The 21945-nt window shown below is 45.2% G+C and overlaps 1 protein-coding gene across 2 annotated transcripts in view; it reads right to left on the bottom strand.

Annotated features, from left to right (window-relative positions):
• The window catches only part of PCNX4 (pecanex 4), a 241290-nt gene that overhangs the window by 16942 nt on the left and 202403 nt on the right, over positions 1-21945 (bottom strand). For both annotated transcript variants that reach the window (XM_063947762.1, XM_063947761.1), the window contains one exon: positions 15881-16067. In XM_063947762.1, the coding sequence (XP_063803832.1) occupies positions 15881-16067 (187 nt within the window). The remainder of the gene's footprint in view (positions 1-15880; positions 16068-21945) is intronic.

A 21945-nucleotide genomic window follows, 5' to 3' on the forward strand; every position in this document is an offset into this window, starting at 1 on the left:
TTTGGAGGACTCCAAGTTGCTAGACGTTGTCAGGGCCCTGAAAATATATGTTTCCAGGACGGCTGGAGTCAGAAAATCTGACTCGCTGTTTATCCTGTATGCACCCAACAAGCTGGGTGCTCCTGCTTCTAAGCAGTCTATTGCTCGCTGGATTTGTAGTACAATTCAGCTTGCACATTCTGTGGCAGGCATGCCACAGCCAAAATCTGTAAATGCCCATTCCACAAGGAAGGTGGGCTCATCTTGGGCGGCTGCCCGAGGGGTCTCGGCTTTACAACTTTGCCGAGCAGCTACTTGGTCAGGGGCAAACACATTTGCAAAATTCTACAAATTTGATACCCTGGCTGAGGAGGACCTGGAGTTCTCTCATTCGGTGCTACAGAGTCATCCGCACTCTCCCGCCCATTTGGGAGCTTTGGTATAATCCCCATGGTCCTTACGGAGTTCCCAGCATCCACTAGGACGTTAGAGAAAATAAGAATTTACTCACCGGTAATTCTATTTCTCGTAGTCCGTAGTGGATGCTGGGCGCCCATCCCAAGTGCGGATTGTCTGCAATACTTGTAAATAGTTATTGTTAACTAAAGGGTTATTGTTGAGCCATCTGTTGAGAGGCTCAGTTGTTTTCATACTGTCAAACTGGATATAGTATCACGAGTTGTACGGTGTGATTGGTGTGGCTGGTAAGAGTCTTACCCGGGATTCTAAATCCTTCCTTATTATGTCTGCTCGTCCGGGCACGGTGTCCTAACTGAGGCTTGGAGGAGGGTCATAGTGGGAGGAGCCAGTGCACACCAGGTAGTCCTAAATCTTTCTAGAGTGCCCAGCCTCCTTCGGAGCCCGCTATTCCCCATGGTCCTTACGGAGTTCCCAGCATCCACTACGGACTACGAGAAATAGAATTACCGGTGAGTAAATTCTTATTTAACCACCTTCTGACGCTTGAACCTATCTGGTTTCTTAGGAGGGAAGGATGGCTCGGGATCATCCGTAATCTGTAAAATCAACTTAATAGCCTCCAAAAGATCATGAACATCCACATGTGAACTACCCTCCCCATCAGCCGTATCTGAGTCAGAACCTGTGGGGTCAGTGTAAGTGCCGTCTTCATCAGACGAGGTGTCAGTGACAGCAGTTGATTGTGAGGAGATAAGAGCTCGCTTAGAGGACCCCTTGCTCTTAGGCGAGCGAGGGTCAGACTTTTTAGTAGTCAGGGACTGGTTCAACTTCTTCAATTGAGCAGACAAATTATCCGCCCACAGCGGGTTAGCTGCGGGGACCACATACGGTTGCACCGGCATAGGAGGTCCCATAGGGTGTGTTAGTTTAGTAACTAGCGTATGTATGTAAAAGCGTGGAGAAAGTAGCCCACAGTGGGTCATTATGTACCCCCGTTGCCACAGTCCCACTGGGGGGCAAGGAGCCCCCAGAACCAGAGCCCACAGCTGCTATAGTCTCCTCATAGGGATCTGTGGCTTCAGCAACACCGGCAGTGTGTTCAGCCCCAGAACCGTTACCCTCAGAAGCAGACATGATATGACTTGCAGTATCAGGTAACACAGTACAATTGTCAGCAGCACAATACCTCTTACCCAAACCCCTGCGCAGTGTAGTCAGCACAAGCAGAGATACAGGAGAGATATAGTGACTAAAATCACAGAGAGAAATACGTATTAAAGTATATCTTGTGAAAATCCTATATAAATATAAAACCTGACGCACCAAGCCCCCATAGGTTATAGAATATAGGGATAGCAAGTTGAGTGAGAGACACGAAATGGAAACCACTCAGCAAGCTAATGCACACACATATAGTCACAGTTAAACAATGCAGAGGTTATTACTAACAATAATACTGCACTGGACCAGCTTATATATATAGCTATGTAGTCAATAGATATAACACTGCACAGTAAGAACTGGATGTATATTACAGGGTACTTGTACCAGAGAACCCTGACTAAATGCACTCTTTCTTAACTAACACTGTCTAATTGACATGTAGAATACTTAAGTGTCATGTAAAGTCACAGCGCTGACAACCAGGCGGCTTTACACAGGAGGATTTGCCCAAGCAGTCCCAGGAACAGTGTAGCTGAGAGAAATGGCGCCCACACACTGACAGGGAGTGAGGGAGAGACAGATATGCAGCTCCAGGGCGGGAACATTTGCTGGAAATGGCGCCCTGGGGCTGGGGGAGGGGCTCCAGGTATAACTACCAGGTACTGCGGGCTACACATAAAAAGGTTTTCAGGGAAAACCTGACCTGCACCCATGCCCTGGTGATCTAGTGGGATCGCCTGTACTGCCACAGTGTCCACCGCCAGCGCGCGCGGCCCGCCTCCCACTGACCGCGCCGGATCGCGATAAAGTACGGGTCCCGCGAGCGGGTCCCACTCACCACCTACCGAAGCGCGGCCACGCGATCCCGGAGAGCCCCCATCGTGTGTGCCTGACCAGAAGAAAACCGGAGCCTCCTGCTGTAGTTACCCGGCAACCAGGGCTCGAGAGTGTATAGCGCCGCTGGGGAGAGATGGAGCTGCAGCACTGAATGTCACTAGACATGTACACACTGCCACAGCCCTTGAAGTCTTCACTTTTCTTCTCAAAAAAGCTCTTCTTAGGGCTGCCCAGAGCAGCCCCTCTGTTATGTGCCTGCTATCTGCAGCACCAACTACAAAACTGAGCTCCTGTGCAGGGAGGCGGGGTTATAGAGGAGGCGGCGCTATGCATTCTGGGAACAGTCAAAGCTTTTGAGCCTGTTGGTGCCTCGGATCAAGATCCTACTCTACACCCCTATGTCTTTCCTTGTGGAGCCCAGTGTACCCCGCAGCAGAAAAAAGAATTGCAAACAGATTTTTATTTTGTTATCGGGCTGACTGAATTCTCCCCTATATCTGCCACATGCAGTGAATCGCCTATATATTAGGCAAAATCTGTGACTCTGTGCCTGGCCCTGTAACGCTGGGTGGAGTCACCTGCTTCTGCCCTGTGCCAGCACTACACTACCTACACGTAGGGAGGTGGACAGCTGCAGCAGTAGCAGCCACAGAATCCGTCCACCATCATCAGAGGAAACCACCACTGAACGGACGCCCCACCATGCATGGTACCACAATACACACCCACCCCATACACCCCTCCCTTGCTTTCCCCGCAACACACAGCCACCCACACCCCTAATGACACCCACACCTCACACCCCAACACCGTTATTAGCTCCCACATCTAGCCACTGTCGGAACACACTGCCCGGGAGCCCACTGACACCCGCGCCACAGAAACACAACACCCCGTCCCCAGCTCCCACCTCAAGCCACTCAGGGGAACCGCTGGACGGGAGCCGGCTGACGACCGCACCACGCAACCCTGCCTCTGCAATACCCCGTCCCCAGCTCCCACCTCCAGCCACTCACGGTAACCGCTGGACAGGAGCCTCCCTCCGCACCACCCCCTCACCAGCTCACAGATGTACACGCTGCCCAGGAGCCGCCGTCACACGCTGATGTGGAACGGACCAACGCATTGCTGCACATGCCGTGCACCTTCACCCCATAGCACGCCGCACCTGCCTCTCTACCAGCGTGCACTGGCTGCTGCCCCCACACCCCACAAATGCATGTGGCTTACCCAACACCCCCGCTGGACAACGGACCGCAAACATCCCACAATGTGTACTCCCACTTCAGCCTAACACTCACTATCAGCACACAAACACAGCTACCACTTCTACCTTACACACACACACACACTCACCCTCCACCCTTCCCTCTCCCCCCCCCCCCCCCCCACACCACCTCACACAAAACACTTTACCCATCTTGGCTACACCACCACCCAACAACAACAACCACTCCTGCCCCCATCACCCTCACACCACTAGGGTAAACAAAAAACACAACACACCCACCACTACCTTTAACACACAAACCCACAACCACCTGTCCTACACCCCCCCCCCCCCCGCACACCGCAAGCCCATCACCCACCCCCAATAACCTGTCAAAGTCAGAAAAATATCTCTATGCACACTGCCATATTTGCACCTCACACTGGTCCGCGCTGCGCATGCGTGCGCTCTCCCGTGAAGGCGCATACCCGCAGTTGCGTGCACCCGCTGGTGCACGGTATGCGTATTTACGGTAAAGTTTGTGTAGTCGTAGCGTGCGACTCAATCGTTACATATTTTCAGTAATAATGTATTTTGTAGATCATGGTCCCTTTGATAGATTCTGAAAGTTTGGTTAATATAGCATGTTCCTGAACAGAGGGATTCCTCTTTGTATTGTGCGAAGGGTCTAACAGGGGTCATACAGTGGTGTTTGGTACCCATCGGAAGAGTATTTAAATAGCAATATTCCGGTGTTGGTTTGGAGCGGATTAATCGCTCGTGCGAATAGTTATGGACATAAGAAGTTATGTCCATTTACTATTATTTGTTCTTACTTAGTAACAGTTGGAAACAGGTATCAGTGGGTCTCAAATGGCTCTTTGACCTTAGAGATCCCCCAAACAATAGTTTGCATGTTGGGAGGGCCTCACATCTTCACATGCATAAGGTAAGCACAGGAATAGTAATTGAAGATTAATTGTACTCCAAATCAGTATCTTTCCCGCAGACGGAGTACAATAGCCTTTAATTACGCTGAGCTTTGAGACTCAATGAGGAGGGCCAACACCTGTGTTTACGAATGGGTTAGGGTTTGTATCCAGGAGAATGATGGCTGAGATGTCATTGTCTCAACTGAAAGTGGACATCATGAATATTGAACAAAACCCAGAGACAGGGTTTTGTTTTGTATTCGCCAAACAATAGCTCTCCAGAAGACAGGAATGTGTTAGTCATCACCCTTTGTTTTGCATAACCAAGGCCACTGATACAAGACAGCCCACCTGTATGAATCAACCTATGACCTTTTGTTATAATGCGAAGCCGAATTCCTGTGTCTAATGAACAATGAGATTGTAGGGACCATTGAATTGTATTGTGTGTGGGGCATAAATAGCGGGCCGACCATATCCAACTCTCACTCTCTCATCAACGGTTCTCATTGCTGATAACCGGGAGCTGGATATCGAGGCGCTTGCGATCGTTTCCCCTTGTGCGTAAGTTTTCTCCGTAATCATATTGTCTTACCTGTGAGCCATCTCTCTCTCTCTCTCTCCCTTCTCTTTTCTCCCGTATTTTCCATTGATTAGATTGTATTGTATTGTATTGTATTTATTGTGTAGTTATCTGGTTAGGTAGTCTCTGTTATATTGTAGTGTATCATTTGTACTGTGATTCCTTTTTGCAAGTATAATAGTCATAATACATATAATAGGCTTTGGACCCTAAACCCAGGTATCTGTGTATTCCTTATAGTGTTAAGTGTTCACAGAGCGTCGGTGACGCTAAAGCAGCTTTGTAGTTAATTAGGTTACACCAGGTTGCACTTACACTCTGTCTCTACACTAAAGTATACTGTGTATCTCATTGTTAAAGGTATAGATATAAAGGTTTAACGTTGTGAGCGTCTGCATCGCTGGTGATCTCCTCGTGGTCCCGAGCGCCGCTACGCTATAGCGAATCATTACGATAGTCAACAGCCAATAACGTGTCTGCCTGTGATCTCTTGGCCGTGAGTGAACGTGACGCTTGAGCGTCTAGATCACGGCTAAGCGATCGATACGCAACTAGCGTACCCTTACGGTACTACATACGTAAATAGCGTACATTGTTCTTAGACCTCATAAAGGGTTTTATATACGATAAATATTCAGCTTTATCAATTGGGGGCCGTCCAGTCCTTCACATATCTGCACTAGGTAGAATCAGCAGACATTATCCCTCAGCAAAAGGCGGGAGGTTATATTCCTCGTAGTGCTGACGGGATAAGCGTCTGCTTCGCTTAGTAAAGGGTGCTGAAGGAATCCGGGAACCGGAGGTAAGAACAAAACGATAGTCTTTTAAAACTGTTTATTTTTCTGTCTTGCGGACACACGCACACACATATATATCTGCATTTCTTTTTCATTTGTGTATTTTCGTATATCACTCTCCTGTCTGCCAGTTTTATAGTTAATAAACGTGCTGAGAGAGATTTGCCGCTATTTCAATAGTTTGAGTAAAAGTAATATAGTTAAAGTATAGACAAACACACAGCTTGTCAGTGTGGTGCGCGGTAGATGATCAAGGATCATCTACATTGATAAAAGTATAAATTGTGTTACGGTGGATCTTTGCTTTGCGTACACGTGTCTCTAACAAAGACTTGCGTACACAATCCAAAGGCCGACGCACGCTTGCGTATATTACACAACGGAGCGTCTGTGTACGCCCACGTAACTCAAACCACAAGTTGACTTTAACAGGCGATAAATAGCGCAACGCGATAAATAGCGCAACGCGGTAAATAGCACAAATTGATTTCAGCTTTCCAAAACTTAGTTTAAATAACTTACTTTACTGTAACACCTCTGGGGAGAGCTATCAGACTACGGGAAATGATTTTTCTGATCAGAAAACTATAAGAATGATAGTGGGTTGAAAACGGTATGAGTGTATTGAATCCCGCTTTGTGGACTTTGTGATCTGTGTGATAAAACGGTATTGAACCCCGCTTTGTGGACTTTGTGAGGCTGTGTGATCTATGAGCACGGTCTGAAGTGAAAACGTGCAACAGAGTGTGATAAAGTTTTCGTTGTATTACGCTCTGGCTGTTTTGGAGCACAGTAGAGAGACTCCAATGATCCTACCATTTATGGGCAACAAGTGTCTATAAGTGGTACGATTGGACCGCACGGTTGTATGTGTGACCAATAATGCAACGTGATATGAGGTCGTATATCCATGCGTAAATCTTGCCCTCATACGTGTTGTAGGGAGCACATGCAAGCGTGATTTGTGTAAAAGAAAAAGGAAGGGAATTTTCTCAGGAAAATCTCTAGAGATAGGGCCTGCAACGGCTACACGTGTCTGCTAGAAGGCGGAACGGAGATACCCGGAGCAGAAGAAGTTCAGTGGAAGAGCTTTAAGGATTTCCAACGAAGTTCTGTGTTTGGTGCATTTTAGGAAGTTTTTCTGTGTTAAAAAGGTCCACAATGGCAGCCAAGTGCACAACACAGAGACGGTCGGAGGTCAGGATTCAGACTCCAGAGGCTTGCAGACCCCGAGGGTCTGCTCGGTTAGTAATGTGGGGGAAATATGGTCCCCACTCTGAGACCTTTTGTGATGAATGGACACGAATGACTGCGGGGGATAAGGTACCATTTCCCGGGATAGGTAGTTTTAACTCAGAGGTGTTGCATAATTTAAGGCGAAGGATATGTCTCATTAAATCAGCAAAGAGACGAATCAAGCATTATGATTGTTTACAGATATGGCAACAGGAGAGTGAAATGCAGAGAAATGTAACTTACTCACCTAACTTTCATCTTGAGAGGAGAGACATGACAATGGAGGGGATTGTGGTTGCGGAGAAAAGCACAAGGGTGAACAATAAAAACGCTCTTAGCAACTGTAGTATAGATGATAAGAATAAGTGTAATAAATGTAACAAAGATAATTGTAATACTGTTGAATGTACAACTATTAACCCATGCAAGTCGCACCCCATGTTAAACTTTCCTCAGGAACACCAACAAGAAAGTGAGCCCAGAACGATGTCGGCACCATTTCCAGAAGCCATCACACAAGACATCCAGGTGGACGCGACCCAATCGGTAAAGACTGTAAACAAACCCCGTAATGGAGGGTCAGGTGAGGTCGTGTCCACAGGTACGTATGGTATTATACATCACGCACAAACAAATGTACCTTATATCGTAAAATCAATTCAGAATGACGTTACTGGACTTAATCCTGTTAGGGTAATCGCAGTACCAAATGGGAAAACTAACATTTCAGGATTCACTCCTGTCAGGAACATCGCCATGTACTGCCCTTTTTCCCGAACAGAATTAAGAGCAATTCTGTCTGAATTTCCTGATCCCAGGAAAGACTTAGTTGCTTGTCAAAGATACATTAGAGTGCTAGGACATACTGCAGAGCCAAGTAACAAAGATTGGAGGACAGTTTTGAGGGCATGTTTACCCCCCGATGTTGATTCATTGAAATTTATCGCTGATTGTAAGCTAGATGAGGAAGTGCCACTAACAAACGAGTATAACCAAGATAATGTAAAAAGAATCAATCTACAGTTGAAAGAATATTTTCCTACAGTAGTAAAGTGGAATAAAATCTTTACAATAAAACAAAAAGAAGTTGAATCCGCAGAAGAGTATTTTCACCGGGCTCTGCAGGATATGGCTAGGTACACTGGTATAGATGACATTGAAACTAATGTACACCACAGAGAGGTAGCTGTGTCCGTATTAATGAACAACTTAAAAGACACACTAAAAATTAGGGTACAAACCTCAATACCTCATTGGAGTGGTATCTCGGTTGCGGTATTAAGAGAGTCCGCTATCGAGCATGACCGAAATATCCAAAGAACCAGGGAAGCGCAGGGAGAGCGGTTGATGACACTGAACATCCAAGCACTAGAGGATGCTTCAAGTCGACCAGAACCCCAGGCCCCTAGCACATGGAGAAAGCCAAGGATTTGTTACCATTGTAGAAAAGAAGGGCATTATGCCAGCAACTGTAATAACCCACATAAAGTTAGACCCCCTAGACCAAGAAATGAGCAAAATTAAAACACACACAATTATAATCAGGGATCACATAGGCAGGGAAGGTGATCATTAAGACTGACGGTAAGCCTGAGGTAACGGTTAATAAATTGGGAGGTCATTCACTGAAGACACAGGAATGACCAGGTGAAACGTTGTAAATGTATTTGTGAAGAAAAATGTTTTTCTCTCTCTCTCTATCCCCATCTCTGACAATTAGTGGTAAGAATTCACACTTTGCATATCCACTTGGTCCTTGCAGAAGCCTACCAAACCCCAGCAGGACCTCTCCGCCACAATGTATTTCTGGCCAGATACAAACAGTGGAGTAATGCAGGTGCTGGTGGGGAGGGACTGCTCAAGGAGACCATTAGACACGTAGATATGACAGCCTAATAAGTCTGACAATGTTTTTCTAATGCTAACAATGTTTTCTTAATGTTGACAATGTTTAAAAATGCTTTGTTTCTCTTCTCTTATTGATGGTTATTGTCGAGTTATGTAATGTATATATGCACATGAATTGTTCTCTATCTCTTTTGTTTTTTATTTTCTCTCTCTTCTCACTGATGTTTTCATGGTTTAAAGATGGTATGTCACCCCTCAGTTGGACCAATGGTAATGCCAGATTTTTGCTCCTTACAGAAAGATCGCTGGTTAGGAAGGAATATTGCGTCACCAAAATGATCGTTTGGAAGACTGAGAGACGGCACCTTTGAGAGGACAGCAGAACAAGAAGAACAACAAGACGAGAGAACTTATTATCGTAACAAGTTCTCTCCCCCTCAAACTGTTTTCTTATACCCCCTTTACAAAATTCTTCTTTTCTCCTCCTGTAAGATGGACTTGCCCCAAGAGACTGTGATATGGATTTTCCCGTTAACCATGATGTTGACCAGAGCAGTCTGTTTCGGTGAGAGTACCAGTGAGGTCGAGAAAGGATCCAGAAAGGTCCTGATGACTGAGACGGAGGTGTAAATTTCCAATAGCAACCCAATCACCAAGCAAAGGCGAGTACCGGGCACGATCTAACAACCTTGTTATTTGCAAACGTTTTGAAGGATTGTTAGTTTAAGAAAAAACTGTATCTGTAGGCTCTGTGACAATATCATTGAGGATGGGTGTATAAAGAAATGCCAATCCAGTTTTAATATCCATATGGACCGGCATCCATTGAGTGACTATCACTCCTTAGTGGGTAATGTGTTAAATAAAACAGATTGTTGGGTATGCTCTCAAGTACCTCAAGGTCATAGCAAAATCAGGGCTAGTACCATTTCCTTTAACGATAGGGGAGGTACTTGAGCTAAAGGGTGGGAGACCGGTGGACCGGAGGTTTAATATCTCCAGCCCTCCTAGTTTGAAGCTCCACCAATACCACGTGGATAGGTCCCTATTATGTTTTAACATCTCCAATCCCAGAAAGCCGGGAAATTGGGAAGTGTCATGGAGTAACCACACCATGACCTTTTCGCATAGAGCAGATAGAATGCCTACAGATACAGAGCTTGTACGCCACATAGCCAGTAGAGGAAAATCCTTCCGGTATAGATACACCTTAGGAAATAGGATTACTAGAGTTGGAGAAGTATCACCAGGATACTGTGCACATATCGTACAACCTGATACGTGCATTAAGCAGATGGAAGAATTAGGGCTAGGAGATTTCACCTGGAAGGTGTGTAATATGGTAATGTCTTTCTCCGTCCCATATGTTCTCCCCGATGATGCATATTTCATATGCGGGAGAAAGGCGTACAAGTGGCTTGCCCCAAACTCTGAAGGATTGTGTTATATTGGAAGAGTATTGCCTGAAGTAATGACTGTAACTCATGATAAAATGAAAGACATACACCGTGGTGCCCAAGCTCCTTATACTCACACTCATTACGAGCACCTCGTTAAAAGACAACTGTCAGAAAGGTTAGAGCATCCGGCCTCTGATCTGATCCATGAATCCACCGGGATTCAGGTTCTGGTGGCGTTAGATCTCACTCGCACCGCTCGAGGAGTGATGAATTATAGATACATTTCCGCACTCGCCAATTTGTTAGATAATATCACTGAAATGTATGATGACACGTTTAGATATACTGGAAGAGAACTTCAAGCTTATAAAACAGAACTGGTACAGCATAGAATGGTTCTTAATTACCTCACAGCAGTGACAGGCGGATATTGTGTTACATTGGCAACACAGTACGGCGTGAAGTGTTGCACGTATATCACAAATAGCACCGAGGATCCGGTAGAGGTCATAGACCAAAAGATGGACGATATTCTCCAATTAAAGTGGGAATTTTGCCGAAAACACAATCTCACTCTTGCTGCTGTAGGTAATGAGCTGACTGGTTGGGTGTCATGGTTGAACCCGCGAAATTGGTTCTCCGGTTTGGGAGACTGGGCTCAAGGAGTCATAATGGATGTTGGGAAGTTTCTCCTATGTATTTTAGGTGTCGTTATATCGATTGGATTGATATTTAGATGCGGGCAGGCTTTAATGAGGTGCAAACAAAGTACCAGAGTGATGAGTTTGAGGAGTGAGGAAACTGTAATTAACCTGGATTTGATTTATGACCCAACGATAGAAACAATGATGTGATGAAAATGCGATTTCTACGGTCCGTTTCTTTCACCTGTTTTTCTGGTTTTTCTCCAAGATAACAAGACCCCCTTGGACGAGGAAGTTGATGAGACGCTATACAGACAACGGATAGACCAAAGGAGAAGTTTTGACCACTTGAGATATGGACACTTGATGAACTTTGCCATGGATCCCCAGTTTCCCTAGAATTCTTAAAATTACGCTAGCCCAACATTTTTTGTAAATCTAATGGCATTGACAAAGCTTATTGCTCACGCCTAATGAGCAAAACAGCGCAAAGAAGACGACTTTCAACTGATACCGAACAAAACTTCAACCGACAGATGTACATTAACCTGACATAGAATACCACCGCATTTACCGTAATTATGTCTTTTCTTCATTTCTACAACCCTCAGGTAATGACACACATAGTATAGGGAATACAGGCACAGATATCAGCAATCACATATTCCCCCATTCATGTATCATCAACTAAAATGTGCTTCCCCATTTTGTTACAACTGAAAGCCGAAATGAGCTCGGTAGAGTTTGACAGCCCATCCACAGACCCTTAATACGGGATAAGAAGGAATTCAAATGTATACTTCGCAATACCTTGAAGCTTGATTTACAACACGTACGGCACGATGATACATGACCCCCCAAACATGGACTCATACACACATGCTTCTGCTATCTCACTAGGTCATACCCTCTTCACACCTTCTCCTCTCTCCTCCCTTACCCAACCATAGAAATGAATTAACCCCTGACATATATTTTTCTCCTTTTGAAATGTTTTAGAAGGTGGCAGTTATTATTGACTGCCAAAGGGTAGACTGTCAAAGTCAGAAAAATATCTCTATGCACACTGCCATATTTGCACCTCACACTGGTCCGCGCTGCGCATGCGTGCGCTCTCCCGTGAAGGCGCATACCCGCAGTTGCGTGCACCCGCTGGTGCACGGTATGCGTATTTACGGTAAAGTTTGTGTAGTCGTAGCGTGCGACTCAATCGTTACATATTTTCAGTAATAATGTATTTTGTAGATCATGGTCCCTTTGATAGATTCTGAAAGTTTGGTTAATATAGCATGTTCCTGAACAGAGGGATTCCTCTTTGTATTGTGCGAAGGGTCTAACAGGGGTCATACAGTGGTGTTTGGTACCCATCGGAAGAGTATTTAAATAGCAATATTCCGGTGTTGGTTTGGAGCGGATTAATCGCTCGTGCGAATAGTTATGGACATAAGAAGTTATGTCCATTTACTATTATTTGTTCTTACTTAGTAACAGTTGGAAACAGGTATCAGTGGGTCTCAAATGGCTCTTTGACCTTAGAGATCCCCCAAACAATAGTTTGCATGTTGGGAGGGCCTCACATCTTCACATGCATAAGGTAAGCACAGGAATAGTAATTGAAGATTAATTGTACTCCAAATCAGTATCTTTCCCGCAGACGGAGTACAATAGCCTTTAATTACGCTGAGCTTTGAGACTCAATGAGGAGGGCCAACACCTGTGTTTACGAATGGGTTAGGGTTTGTATCCAGGAGAATGATGGCTGAGATGTCATTGTCTCAACTGAAAGTGGACATCATGAATATTGAACAAAACCCAGAGACAGGGTTTTGTTTTGTATTCGCCAAACAATAGCTCTCCAGAAGACAGGAATGTGTTAGTCATCACCCTTTGTTTTGCATAACCAAGGCCACTGATACAAGACAGCCCACCTGTATGAATCAACCTATGACCTTTTGTTATAATGCGAAGCCGAATTCCTGTGTCTAATGAACAATGAGATTGTAGGGACCATTGAATTGTATTGTGTGTGGGGCATAAATAGCGGGCCGACCATATCCAACTCTCACTCTCTCATCAACGGTTCTCATTGCTGATAACCGGGAGCTGGATATCGAGGCGCTTGCGATCGTTTCCCCTTGTGCGTAAGTTTTCTCCGTAATCATATTGTCTTACCTGTGAGCCATCTCTCTCTCTCTCTCTCCCTTCTCTTTTCTCCCGTATTTTCCATTGATTAGATTGTATTGTATTGTATTGTATTTATTGTGTAGTTATCTGGTTAGGTAGTCTCTGTTATATTGTAGTGTATCATTTGTACTGTGATTCCTTTTTGCAAGTATAATAGTCATAATACATATAATAGGCTTTGGACCCTAAACCCAGGTATCTGTGTATTCCTTATAGTGTTAAGTGTTCACAGAGCGTCGGTGACGCTAAAGCAGCTTTGTAGTTAATTAGGTTACACCAGGTTGCACTTACACTCTGTCTCTACACTAAAGTATACTGTGTATCTCATTGTTAAAGGTATAGATATAAAGGTTTAACGTTGTGAGCGTCTGCATCGCTGGTGATCTCCTCGTGGTCCCGAGCGCCGCTACGCTATAGCGAATCATTACGATAGTCAACAGCCAATAACGTGTCTGCCTGTGATCTCTTGGCCGTGAGTGAACGTGACGCTTGAGCGTCTAGATCACGGCTAAGCGATCGATACGCAACTAGCGTACCCTTACGGTACTACATACGTAAATAGCGTACATTGTTCTTAGACCTCATAAAGGGTTTTATATACGATAAATATTCAGCTTTATCAAACCCCATACCACCCACCCATCCTCCACAAATACAACACCCGTCCAACACCCCCTGCACCACAGTACAACCTTAACCATCTCAAACATCCTGACACCCTCCCCTGCCTTCCCCTGTACACACCACAAACCCCACAAAACACTCCACCATCCACCCACCCATCCTATGTGCACCTCCTTCACCCATGCAAACTTCAAACCCCCTCCCCATCCCCCTCCCACCCACATCGGTATCCCACACTGCACCTCCGGTCACCACCACCATCCCTCACACTACGCCACAACATATACAGGCAGCGAACCCACTCCACGCACTTGCCCAAGCACCATAAATCATTCCCCCCAGCAATTCAGAACACCACACGCCAAACTACGTACCCCTTACAAGTAACACTCCACCACGCACCTTCCCTTCAACACCTTCCAAAATCCAGCCCAACACCACCCTAACCCTATCGCACACCCACCTCCCTCCCTCTGCAACCAACTAATTCGGTCTACCCATCACAACACCAGTGACCCCACAACACTACCGCCATATCCTAAAGGCACTCATTCGCCAATTCCAACAGCAAAAAAAATAATCCTTACACAACTACCTGTACTTTTAACACACAAACCCACACCCACGCAACCACCTGTCCAACAACCCCTGCACACCACAAGCCCATCCCACACCCTCATTAACTCCATATCTCCCACACAACCTCACATCGTACCCTGCATACACTGTTCACCCACTCACAACGCCCTACACACCATTCACCATCACATTTCCTGTTGCCATGCTATATTTAACCAACAGCAAACGTCCCATTCCACCACAATAAAATATACAACTACTATTCTACACCTTGCCCTTTCTGTTTGGATTACGTGGGCGTAGCCCATTACGACGGTGTGAAGAGCGCCCGTAGGGCATGATGAATCACCTAGCATATAGATATGTACTGCTGCTTCACTTGTTCTATTAGCTATGTGCAAATAATAAGTCACAATAAAAAAACAGTATTTCAATATCCAAATAATATTGCTAGAATATCTTTTAGCACACAACGCCTTCTACAGAGGTGTATGCCGCTGCTGTGCAAAAATATGCTAATGCTGCTGGTCTTGGGTAAACAAAATGCTGCGGTCCAAAGATGCAGCATCAGATCATCTGTGTAATTACGCAACAGAAGCCAGGAAAACTGTGCCAGGAGACACAGGCCCTGGCTTCAGCACGCCTGCAAAATGGGGCCCACTGAAAGTATAGACAGAAAGAGCCGCAAATTTTACTGTTCCCCCTCTCCCTGCACTCAGCTCAGAGCCCTCGTAGGCAGCCAGCAAGCATTTATCACTCACACTGTAACACAGCCTTTAATGCTGCCACATAATTTATGTGGTCTCCACTTCTTCTATATATGAAATATCCACTCTTACCGTGCGCAGCTACTATCATACAGTGGGGCAGATGTATTAAGCCTGGAGAAATGATAAAGCAGTGATTAGTGGAAGGTGATAATGCACACGCCAACTCATTACCAATGACAGGATCTGATTGGCTGGTGTGTTTTCACTTTACACTTATCACTGCTTTATCACTTATCCAGGCTTAATACATCTGGCCCTATGAGTGTTTTATACCTACTAGACTGTAAGCTCATTTTTGCAAGGTCATCCTCACCTTTTGTTTCATGTCACTGCGTCTTGATCCCCTCATTGTACAGCACTGCATAATATGTCAGTGCTTTATAAATAAAATGTGTCACATTAAGGAGTCAGATATCACTGGCATCTCTGATTATTTCTTCCTATTTTTGTATCTGTTCATGGTTACAAAGTATGATACCCTATCCATATGTCCTCCTGTCATCTGCAACAAGAGGAGGTACCACCATCTACCTCATCACTGGATGGAGATTAAGACCGCTGCCTGGGGGATTCTTCACAAATATATGTCTTGGTTCATCTGTAAATTCTGGTGTGTTATATGGAACATCCATCCCTACTTAGATAAAACTTAATATAGTAAATGATATCGTACCATGTTTGGATCATGGCCCAGAGAGAACAGGTAGGGTTTCTCTTGTAAAACTGCCTCTTGCCACTCGGAGTCTGACACCAGACCAATGTACCAATCATTATCATACTCTTCAAGGTAATTGAGAAGTTCTTTGAAATCTTCCACAGGTCCCAGGCTCGCTTTATCAACCATAAGCTTAAACGTATACCTAGAAGATAAGTTTCAGAGAGTGCAAAGTCTGTATGGGTTTAAATGCATGCAGTGTTACATGGAAAGGAAAGGTGTAGCGAAAATATATTTTATTTTCATTTATAGGTTTAAGTATGATACAACATTGGTGCTTTTCTATAGAGAAATATTTGTCTATATATATTCATCTATAATGAATATATTGAGTTATGTTATTGGGTACTAGATAAGTCTTGTAAAATTCAACAGACAAGTAATATTGAGGCAGATGTATTAAGCCTGGAGAAATTATAATGCAGTGATACGTTTAAAGTGATAATGCACCAGCCAATCAGTTCCTAATTGTCAATTTACATATTGGAGCTGATTGGCTGGTGCATCATCACCTTGCACTTATCACTGCTTTATCACTTCTCCAGGCTTAATACATCTGCCCCATTGTTTGAACACAGCACCTCCCAGATATGCTTTAGGGTCATTATATACAAAATCAACACAGGTTTCAGATTGTAATGGAATTTGGCATAACAAACGCTTGTCCATCTCCGTATGTACTGTAAGGAAAAAGTGCAGGGGCCAAGTTGGTGGTATCTCTAACAAGAAAAACTGAATAGATTATGTTGACTCTTGCAGAGTTAACGTGAATATGCCTAGTTCCGCACATTATGAGTGGCAATAAAGAAAATAATAAAATAGAACGTGGGTGTGGCCCCCGGTCAGGCAATCAGACCCATTTGTACACAATGAAAAGAGATGCACACCCACAGATTAAGAGGGTTCTAAATTGGCTGCTGCACATTTGCACTTTTCCTGCTGCATTTTCTTAGATCATTCATTGATCAGCATCTCCTGCTGCATTGAAATAATCCATTCTACTAAACACATAATTGTCTTCTTTGTCTCTAGGACCTGCCGTTATGCTTACACCTCAGTACGGACTGGACAGGGCAATACATAGAATTCAGAGCTTTGTGATGGTTGGTTTAGGAGCAGAAATCTGGTAAAAGATTATGAAGTATGTTGGGACTCTGCACTGTATTTTGCTCACCATAATAGGGAGCTATTTATTGTATCCTGGTCATCTAAATGGATATCTAGCTTGCATAGTGGTCAGATGGGGCTACATCGTGTTACTTAGTGCATATACAAAATCATGGCCAAAAACCAACTGACTACCACTCCTGTACAGCGTACCATGTCAGCGTGCTTTATATATATATATATATATATATATATGTATATATATATATATATATATATATATATATATATGTATAACCATACATATACACACACATATATCAGTCAAAAGTTTGGAAACACTTTCTCATTCATTTGAATGAGAAAGTGTGTCCAAACTTTTGTCTGTGTGTGTGTGTATATTTTTTTTCTTTTTTTTATATATATTTTGTTTTATTTATTATTTATTAACAGTTTCTTATATAGCGCAGCATATTCCGTTGCTCGTTACAATTAGAACAACAGTAATAGAACAGAACTGGGTAAAAACAGACAGACATAGAGGTAGGAAGGCCCTGCTCGCAAACTTACAATCTATAGGGAAATAGCATTGATACACAAGGATAGATGCTACCTATTGCATAATGGTCCACCAGATTGCTAGGTTCTTAATGGGTTGTATGATATGATCACCCAGCAATGTTGGCCAAGTGTAAGGAGGGTGTGAGAGTAAAGAAAGACAAGATATGTGATGTTATGTGTACTGTACAGAGAGGATGTAATTGGATAGGGAAGCATTGAAGGTTATGTGGGTGGGTCTGGAATTTGGTAGGCTTGTCTGAAGAGGTGAGTTTTCAGGGAACATTTAAAGGTTTAGAGACTAGAGGCGAGTCTTATTGTGCGTGGAAGGGCATTCCACAGAGTGGGTGAAGCCTGGATAAAGTCCTGTAATTTTGAGTGTGAACAAGTAATGCGTGTGGATGAGAGACGCAGATCTTGTGCAGAGCGGACAGGTCGGGTAGGGCGATATTTTAAGATGAGTGAAGAGATGTATGTTGGTGCAGATTGGTTAATAGCCTTGTATGTCAGTAAAAGTATTTTATATTTAATACTGTAGAATACCGGTAACCAATGGAGGGACTGACAGAGCGGATCTGCAGACGATGAACGTCTAGCGAGGAAGATTGGCGTCGCAGCTGCATTCAAAATAGATTGTAGTGGTGAGAGCCTATGTTTGGGAAGACCAGTCAGGAGACTATTACAATAATCAATGTGGGAGATAATGAGAGCATAGATTAAAGTTTTTGCTGTGTCTTGTGTAAGATATGGTCGTATTCTGGATATGTTTCTTAGATGTATGTGACATGATCTTGAGACAGATTGAATGTAGGGAACAAAGGACAGTTCAGAGTCAAGAATGACACCTAGGCAGCGAGCTTGTGGGGTAGGGATGGTTGCGGAGTTATCAACAGTGATGAGATATCAGGTTGGTAACTACTATTGGCCGGTGGAAATATAATTAATTCTGTTTTGGAAATATTAATTTTGAGGTGGCGAGATGTCATCCAAGATGAAATGGCAGAAAGGCATTCAGTGACACGGCCCAATACAGATGGTGACAAATCTAGGGAGGATAGGTAGATTTTAGTATCCAGATGGTACTGAAATCTGAAAGGGTTGATTAGTTTGCCAAGAGATGTGGTATAGATAGAAAAAAGCAGAGGACCTAAGACTGAGCCCTGCGGTACTCCAACTGAGAGAGGTAGCGAAGAGGAGGTGGAATCAGAGAAACGAACACTGAAGAAGCGATTAGATAGGTAGGATGAGAACCAAGAAAGGGCTGTGTCCTGAATACCTAGGGATTGTAGTGTTAGTATGAGAAGAGAGTGGTCAACAGTGTCAAAAGCAGCAGATAGATCTAGAAGAATAAGTAGTGAGTAATGGCCTTTAGATTCAGCAGTGACCACATCATTCACTACCTTAGGCAGTGCTGTCTCTGTGGAGTGTTGGGCACGAAATCCTGACTGAAGTGGGTCCAGTAGGCTGTGTGAGTTAAGAAAGTGTGTGAGGCGAGTGTGGGAAAGTCTCTCAAGTAGCTTGGAGAGGCATAGGAGCTGAGAGATGGGACGGTAGTTTGAGAGAGAGTTAGGGTCAGAGTTTTGTTTTTTTAGAATGGGAGTAATCACTGCATGCTTGTACAGAGAAGGATAGATACCAGTAGTCAGAGAGAGATTACAGATTTTAGTTAAGGTTGGGATGAGCACAGCAGACAGAGATTTACTAATTTGTAAGGGTATAGAGTCAAGGGCAGAGGTAGTAGAGTAGCCAGATGAAAAGAGTGCAGATACTTCATCTTCATTTGTAGGATCAAATGAAGAGAAGGTGTTAGAGGGTTCAGGCAGGGAATTGAGCAGGTCACTGACTGTGTAAGAGCATACCATTTCATTTCGGATCTTTTCAATCTTGTCATGAAATAGGAAGCAAGATCTTGCGCACTGACAGTGGCTGGTGGGTTGGGTGAGGGAGGGACAAGAAGTGATTTAAATGTATTAAAAAGTCACTTGGGGTTAGAGTAGGGGGGTGGGCAACATGCGGCCCGCGGGCCGATCCTGCCTGGCCCGCTTGTGCCCCACCAGAGTGCAATGACAAGCGGCCCGACAGGCCGCTTGTCATTGCACTGCTCGCAGACGCGGCGCCGCTGAGGAAATCCCGGTCAGGTCACATGGTCAGCTGACCGGGATTTTCTCAATCTCATGCGCTGGGCGTCACGGGGGGCGACGCTGGGCAGGCACTGCAGAGCCGAACGAAGCGGCCAGTGGGGAGAAGAAACGGCGGCGGCGGCCAGCGGGGAGAAGTACGATCAGCAGCAGCAGCGCGGATCATCACTGACAAACAGGTAAACCCCCTGGATAAAGCTAAAGCTGCCCTATAAGTTATGGGGAGGGGAGTTAAAAATGGTTGTATGGGTTTAGGGGAGCGGGGGGGGGGGGAGGGTAAGGACTGCTATATAGGCTTAGGGGAGGGTGGGGAAAGGGGGGTAGGGACTGCCATATAGGTTTAGGAGGGGAAGATAGACTGCTATATGGGTCCAGGGGGGGGGGGGGGGGGATAGGCTGCAGCATTACACAGGGTGCTGTTTGTTTTCAGCCCCGTGTTTTTTTTTTTTTTTATTACTGGATTACTGTGTTTATTGGACATATTTATTGTGCCTGTAAAAAAAACGATGTATTCTACTATGTATGTATGTACTATGTATGTATGGTATATTGTATTGTGGTGTGTGTGTTTTTATAGTTATATGTACTATGTTTTTATAGTTATATACATATCTATGGGCCTTATTCAGACCTGATCGCTAGCAGGCGATTTTTGCACTGCTGCGATCAGGTAGTCGCCGCCTACAGGGGGAGGGGGTAATCGCTGTGCCGGGGTTGTGATCGCATGTGCAAGAGAGCTGCACAAACAGAAATTTGTGCAGTCTCTGCGCAGCACAGGACTTACTCAGCCACTGCGATGATCGGGGCCGGAGCTGACGTCAGAAACCCTCCCTCGAAATGCCTGGTGCCTCCTGCGTTTTTCCGGACACTCCTCTAAAACGGTCAATTGCCATCCACAAACGTCCTCTTCCTGTCAATCGGCTTGCGATCGCCTGTGCGATCGCTTTGTTCGCACCATCCCGGCGCTGCAGACTGACGTGCCTGCACATTGCAGTGTATGCACAGTTCAAAGCCGATCATCTGCTGTGCAAAAATGCACAGCAGTGATCGCGTCTGACTTGGGCCCTATAACGGGTCTTATTTTGAGTTGGTTGCATATGCATTTTGCTGCAACTGCTGATTAAAGGGCTGATGCAGACTTGATCACTGTGCTGCTAATTTTGCTGTCCTGCGTTCGGGTAGTCGCCGCCCCCAGGGGGAGTGTAAATTCGCCTATGCAAGTGTGCGATCGTATGTGTACGAAGAGCTGCAAAAATCTACTTTGTGCAGTCTCTGCGCAGCCCAGGACTTACTCAGCCGCTGCGATGATCGGGGCCGGAGCTGACGTCAGAAACCCTCCCTCGAAATGCCTGGTGCCTCCTTCGTTTTTCCGGACACTCCTCTAAAACAGTCAATTGCCATCCACAAACGTCCTCTTCCTGTCAATCGGCTTGCGATCGCCTGTGCGATCGCTTTGTTCGCACCATCCCGGCGCTGCAGACTGACGTGCCTGCACATTGCAGTGTATGCACAGTTCAAAGCCGATCATCTGCTGTGCAAAAATGCACAGCAGTGATCGCGTCTGACTTGGGCCCTATAACGGGTCTTATTTTGAGTTTGTTGCATATGCATTTTGCTGCAACTGCTGATTAAAGGAGTGATGCAGACTTGATCACTGTGCTGCTAATTTTGCTGTCCTGCGTTCGGGTAGTCGCCGCCCCCAGGGGGAGTGTAAATTCGCCTATGCAAGTGTGCGATCGTATGTGTACGAAGAGCTGCAAAAATCTACTTTGTGCAGTCTCTGCGCAGCCCAGGACTTACTCAGCCGCTGCGATGATCGGGGCCGGAGCTGACGTCAGAAACCCTCCCTCGAAATGCCTGGTGCCTCCTGCGTTTTTCCGGACACTCCTCTAAAACAGTCAATTGCCATCCACAAACGTCCTCTTCCTGTCAATCGGCTTGCGATCGCCTGTGCAATCGCTTTGTTCGCACCATCCCGGCGCTGCAGACTGACGTGCCTGCACATTGCAGTGTATGCACAGTTCAAAGCCGATCATCTGCTGTGCAAAAATGCACAGCAGTGATCGCGTCTGACTTGGGCCCTATAACGGGTCTTATTTTGAGTTTGTTGCATATGCATTTTGCTGCAACTGCTGATTAAAGGGCTGATGCAGACTTGATCACTGTGCTGCTAATTTTGCTGTCCTGCGTTCGGGTAGTCGCCGCCCCCAGGGGGAGTGT

This window comes from Pseudophryne corroboree, chromosome 12 (genome assembly GCF_028390025.1).
Source record: "Pseudophryne corroboree isolate aPseCor3 chromosome 12, aPseCor3.hap2, whole genome shotgun sequence".
Classification (NCBI taxonomy): Eukaryota; Metazoa; Chordata; class Amphibia; order Anura; family Myobatrachidae; genus Pseudophryne; species Pseudophryne corroboree.